The sequence below is a fragment of the Morone saxatilis genome, unplaced genomic scaffold (assembly GCF_004916995.1).
Source record: "Morone saxatilis isolate NCDOM2014 unplaced genomic scaffold, NCSU_SB_2.0 Contig14, whole genome shotgun sequence".
NCBI lineage: Eukaryota > Metazoa > Chordata > Actinopteri > Moronidae > Morone > Morone saxatilis.
Genome location: NW_023339696.1, coordinates 22,305,981 through 22,311,999, shown reverse-complemented (window position 1 = coordinate 22,311,999; position 6,019 = coordinate 22,305,981). Strand labels below are relative to the sequence as shown.

General features: G+C 43.4%; 2 protein-coding genes across 2 annotated transcripts; one reads left to right on the top strand and one right to left on the bottom strand.

The window, feature by feature from the left end:
* Nucleotides 1-6: 6 nt before the first annotated feature.
* On the top strand, nt 7-2,537 carry mettl23 (methyltransferase like 23). Its single transcript, XM_035654412.1, has 5 exons — nt 7-620; nt 1,125-1,229; nt 1,305-1,542; nt 2,100-2,184; nt 2,283-2,537. The coding sequence occupies exons 1-5, from the start codon at nt 513-515 to the stop codon at nt 2,443-2,445; spliced, it is 699 nt and encodes a 232-aa protein (XP_035510305.1). The 5' UTR covers nt 7-512; the 3' UTR covers nt 2,446-2,537.
* An 832-nt stretch (nt 2,538-3,369) lies between these two features.
* On the bottom strand, nt 3,370-5,297 carry nupr1b (nuclear protein 1b). The gene is made up of 3 exons (XM_035654411.1): nt 4,985-5,297; nt 4,760-4,895; nt 3,370-3,774 (listed from the first exon to the last, which is right to left on the bottom strand). The coding sequence occupies exons 1-2, from the start codon at nt 5,079-5,081 to the stop codon at nt 4,768-4,770; spliced, it is 225 nt and encodes a 74-aa protein (XP_035510304.1). The 5' UTR covers nt 5,082-5,297; the 3' UTR covers nt 3,370-3,774; nt 4,760-4,767.
* Between the last annotated feature and the right edge of the window lie 722 nt (nt 5,298-6,019).

Sequence of the window (6,019 nt, the reverse complement as noted above, 5' to 3'; positions counted from 1 at the left end):
GAAGCTAACCTGAAGCTAACCGAGGCTAGCTGCGCGGTCCCGACTGTCTCAGCTGCTTTATGTGATTAAACAACAGAAGCACAGCTCTGGTGGTGTGTTGGACCCGTCCTCGGGCCGGTACCGACCGCTGAGAGGACACTTTTGGACCCGGTCCGCTCGGTACACTTTCATACAGCCGCTAACAACAGCAGCCTGCTAACAGCTAGCTCCGGCGGCGCGACATCACACAGAGCCCGCCCCCTTTCTGCGGCACCAGACAGCTGATTGGCCACAGCGTTCGCGAAAGGAGGACGCTGATTGGACGGACTGTAGAACGTTGGTTCCCGCCAGGCTTCTGCGTGGATTTGATTGGCTGTTAAAGCGTCCTTGCGGAAATAGACATACGCGTGGTTGCTAGTGTTTTATTGTTATTATTATTATTATTAATTTAAACGTCAAAGAAAAGAGTTAATATGAGTTTCTCGTCAGAAATAAAGAGTCTGAATAATATCTGGTGATGTAATGATGATGTAATGATGGAGCACAGTGGAGCCGAAGCGCCAAACATTGATTATAAAGTTTTCACGTTTGAAGAAAGAAAGAAAAACCCCGAAGAGTGTCTGTGTGTCTCCATACCTGAGGTCTGTTTGAGTCTGATTATATCATTATACTGCAGGTACAGCAGTTATTGATCTTCCCCTGTATCGATCTGACATCAATCAGCCGTTGTCTTGGTAACGCGTTGTGCTGTAACAGAATCGCCTGAAAAAAGACGTGAATTTAAGTTAATTCTGTGTATATAAATGGTTTGCAGCCGTTAGAAGGACGTACCGAGGCTCTATATGATACAATAGAGTCCTGTCTTTAATTCGGCATACATCCAGTACACAAATAAATCAGATTTGGACCAATTCAACTGGATTCCCTCTACTTGTCCTTGTTGAGGCTGATGAGCCTGCAGGATGGATGATGTAGAGTCTGATCTTTAGAGAGCACTATCTATTAGTAAACTGTGTAATATTGTGAATATCTCGTACATTTGTGATACAATACGCATGACATCTTTAAAATGTTTAATATCCTAGTTAAGATCAGTTGTCATTGGTTGTGTTGTAGTTAACCTGCAGTTTAACCCTCGTTCTCAGGTTCTGGATCCACAGTATGGGATGTATGTGTGGCCCTGTGCGGTGGTGCTGGCCCAGTATCTGTGGACACAAAGAGAGGAGCTCAGAGACAAGACGGTGCTGGAGGTGAGAGGAGCCACATTTCCTTTCATTTCTCAGCTTGCAGAGAGTTGGTGGACAACCTGAGGTCTGTGTCCACAGCTCGGGGCAGGTGTGAGTCTGCCAGGTGTGGTGGCTGCGAGGTGCGGGGCTAAGGTGATCCTGTCGGACAGCGCTAAGACCCCGCTGTGTCTGGAGAACTGCCGGCGCAGCTGTGAAGCTAACGGCCTGCAGGATGTGGTCGTGTTGGGTCTCACCTGGGGGGAGATCTCCCCAGATCTCGTCCTGCTTCCAGAGCTGGACATCATCCTGGGATCAGACGTTTTCTACGAGCCACAAGGTTGGTTCCCAACCTGAGGCTCAAGACCCCCACTAGGGGTCGGCAAAGCTTCATGGGGGGTTGCGAGGCCTTCTTGATTTAAAGGCGCGTAAAAAAACTTCAATAAATATACACAGTAGGCTGATAGGTCAGCTTTGGTTCACTTCTTCATCACTCCTGTGAAGAAAAGTAAATGTAAACTGTCTAATAGAACAAAGTGTCAGGAACAAGAACACACTGATTGTGTCAGTAAAGAAGCATTTTCTCTAAGTCTCTATGATTGTTCAGAAATATAAAAAATACAGAATACAGACAGAATTGTATAAAAAGTTCCCTAAACAGGAAATAATCTGCTCAAATCTCTGGTTTTACACAAACTTCCTGCATTAGTGAGTTCACTGTTTGTAGTTTTAATATGAAATGAGATATCCATCAAATATGAACCAGCTGCTCTATAAGTATAAGATGTTCTACAGGCCGACTTTATAGGTTAATACCTTTCTTTATGCACTGTAATAGTAATAAGTGTCCACATACTTTTGTCCATACAGTGAATATAAAACTGAAACCTGTTTCAGATTTTGAAGACGTCCTCGTGACGGTTGCTTTTCTTCTAAGAAAAAACCCCGGATCTCAGTTCTGGACCACGTACCAGGAGAGGAGGTTCAGTATAACAACAGTACATCTTTATCTGTACGTGGAGCTGTGTTCTGACCCTCCTCTTCCTCCCCTTCCTCCTCTTCCTCCTCTCTGTGTTTCAGTGCTGACTGGTCCATTGAAGCTTTGCTGCACAGGTGGAAGCTGAGCTGCGTCGACGTTGAGCTGCAGACGTTCGGTGCAGATAAAGCTGAGCTGGCCGGATCGACGCTCCCCGGCAGCCACAGCGTCCTCATGCTGGTTATCACCCTGAACACGGGGGGTTAACTCAGCTATGGTTACAGGATTAAAGTGATGTGTCTGTATAGTCACATTCACATCTGTGTGTGTTGATGGTGATTAAAGGATCCATTTGTGTTTATAGTTGCAGGGTCTCTTTATTAGGGGTCCCTGACACGAGTAAGGTTGGGAACCAAACTGAGTAAACCGACGACTCCTCCTTAAGTGACATATTTTATATTAAAAACTGTACAATGAACCCAAACAGCGAACTCAGTAACTGCAGGAAGTTTGTGTAAAATAAGTGATTTGGATGAATTTGGATGAACTTTTTATACAATTCTGTGTTTTTTATATTTTTAAACAATAAAACAAACTTTGTAAAATCCTTTTTTGACAAATTCAGTGTTTTTTTTCTCCCTGACAATTGACCATTGTTTTATTAAACAATTTACATTCACTTTTCTTTAAGTTTTCTTTACGGCTTTAAATCAAGAAGACCTCGGCCCCCCCTACGAAGCCTTACCGACCCCCAGCGGGAGGTTGGGAACCACTCTGCAGTCTTTGCACCCGTTCAGTGACGCATCCATAACATATTTGAGTCGTATTCACTCTTTAATGAGTTCAGTCTGAGCTGTTAATGTTTGTTATGTAACTCCAGACTGTTCGTGTGACCTCATTTAAAGCCGCAGCAACATTCAGACTTCCTGTGTGTAAACTGGAAGGTTTGACTCTCTGTGGTTAAAACATGACGGAGCAAATAGTTCAAACTGATCCACTCTGTCCACGGTGCAGTGAGTTCAGTCTCTGGATGTCTGACAGTCGCTGCCCCCTGCTGGTGGATCCAAACTTTATCTCAGTACAGAAGGTTTAACATCCAGCCCGACTGAACCCAGGATTCACTGATCAATACTGAGCTTCAATCACTGTAAACAAACATTATAACAGAGGAAGAACGACTCCAAAGTCAAGTCATTTAAAAAGAAAAAGCTTTAATAGTCAAAATACTTCTTTTTAAAATCCATTGAAAACATTTCAACACATCCAAATCACCCAACTGCCACCACCACAATCACAGGTGCACCTTCTGGGTCTGAACAGGGTCTGAACAGGGTCTGAACAGGGACCCGGGTACACCCCACCACAGGTGAGTGCTTTACAAACACCTACAGGCGGAGGAGCCGCAGTCTGCTGCCCGTCGGCGAGACGATGAAGATCTCCCAACTGCAGCTGGAACGTCTGGATCTGTGGGCTCTCCTCTTCACGCCCAGGTTAAACCTCGCCCGTCGGAGCTCAGCACGCTCCCGCCGTCTGTACGTCTAGTTCTGTCGCCAAGGAGGCCGTGGTCGGTTTCCAGGATAAGCCGTCCGAGTCACCCTGGATTGGAAAAACAAGACTGTGGTTATGGTTCAGTTGTGGAAGAAGTTCTGGACCAAATCATTAGTGTGAAGAAAGCTTCCGTTTATAGACCATCATGTAGGAAAAATCTAATATTTTTAACTGAATTAAAATACTTAAAACCCTTCAGAGACTCTTTATTGTGTGTTTACTCGTTAATCTTGCAGCCCTGCCTCTAAAACCAAACTACAGACACCAACAGTTTAAAAGTTTCACTTTCAAAACATCATTTGGAAATCGGTCAATTTAAAAAGGTATTAAGTTGATTCATAAAAGCACAAAGTGCATTAAAATAAATCAGCAGCTTTACTGAGAACTGATCTAACTGTCCATTTTAAATTCAGCGGCTGGTTAACAAACAGTTAACACTTGTATCAGGACATGTTGGCAGCAGAAGTCCACTTGTGGCAGTCTGAGCTGTGGAGGATGGGCAGTAAAGGGAAAGTTCAGCTCGGGGAGTTTGTTTTTCATAACTAAGAACCAATTCTGAAAACCTACCTACCCATCGCTCCTGCAGTCTCAGGTTTCATACACCAAACCTCATTAAGAAAACTGCCTATTTAAGGTTTCTGCTAAGCTGTGGCAGTAAAAAGCTCATAGAATGATTCAGAGACTTTATGAGTCACAAAGAAAAGAGGAATTCTTACATTCGGCACAGGATTAAATCGACAGACATAAAACAAACTCTTATTTAAGCACAAAATCAGCTTTTCAATCACAACCTCTCACTGTGGTGCAGACATTCTGTAAAGGAAATATTAAACATTCCAAGGTTCCATATGCCAGATGTCATTCAGAAAAGTGCTTATTAAAGAATTGACTGACTCTGTTTAAGTACAGAGTTCATTAAATGATTCCTCAACTCAAGCACACACACATATAAGACTCACTCTTTCATTCGGCACAGGTTCAATTCAACATGAACAGAGACTAAACACGGATTTCAGTAGAAACCCAGGCTCACCTCTGTATTCATTCCTTGGCTTTCTTCTCGCGGTTCTGGAGCTTTTCCACAATTTTGCGCTCATGTCCGGACGGGTTGGGTCGGTTGGTGTTCTCACTGGCCTCCTTCTTTGTCCTGCCTTTACGGGCCGAACCTTCTGTTGGGACAAAAACACATTTTAACACAAGATTGGAGAGAAAACTGAAAACTAGTCAGTTCCTGAAAGGGTTGAAAAGAGAAGCTCACCTGCGTATTTATCGGTTAGATTATAATATTCATACTGGTCGTAGTACTCGTCTTCAAAGCTGGTGGGCTTCAGGTTCTTCACGTCGACGTGACTCATGTTTGTTTCTGGGAGTTTTGCTCCAAGAAAGAAAGTTTGTCAACCTTCAGAAACAACAACAACAACAACAACAGTAGTTGCTAAAATCAGCAGAAAACCAGATGGACCTCTGAACGCTTCTTTCTGAGGAGGAAAACAAGGTGTGTATCCAGAGGTTTCTGAGTGTTTTTATAACGGAGACATTGAGCTCCTCCTCCTCCTCCTCCTCCTCCTCCTCACAGACAGACAGACAGACAGGCAGACAGACAGACAGACAGACAGGCAGGCAGACAGGCAGACACTCCCTCTCTCTGCTGAAGAAATGTTGCATCAGTCATTAAAGCTGCAGAATAACAAGAGTTTAATGTTTAATGAGGAACCTTTTACTCCATTACATTATTCTTTAGTTACTCTAAGATTTGTACACGTGAAGAGTTCATTAAATATGTTTTCTTATAAAACCACCCAACAGTAGATAAAAGTATAATTGGAACCATTAATTGATCGACAGAAAATCAATCAGCAGCTGTTCTGACTAAAGCAGTGGTTCCCAACCTGGGGCTCGGGGGCTGACGTAAGGACACATTTAGTTTTACAAGAAGACACAATGATTGGATTCTGATAAGAGACACGAGCTGGTTTGGTGTGAATGTTTTGTCCTAAATATTAACTTGAGGATGTGACTTCGCGCGCTCTCAATGATTTCTTTTACCTGGACTTTTTAATCATCTATTGAACAACAGAGGCATCAGGGAACTAGAAAGAGTTATTAAGTCTGTTTGATTGTTAAAATGATCCAATATTACAGAGAATTAAAAAGTAAACAGGAAGTTGAACTGAACGTCCTACATTCGACTCTCCTCCAGACTCTGACCTTCTCTGCACCAGACACACATTATTTTATCAGCAGCTGCACTCTTCACACAACCCTGACCTGATCCAGTGTGTGTGTGTGTGTG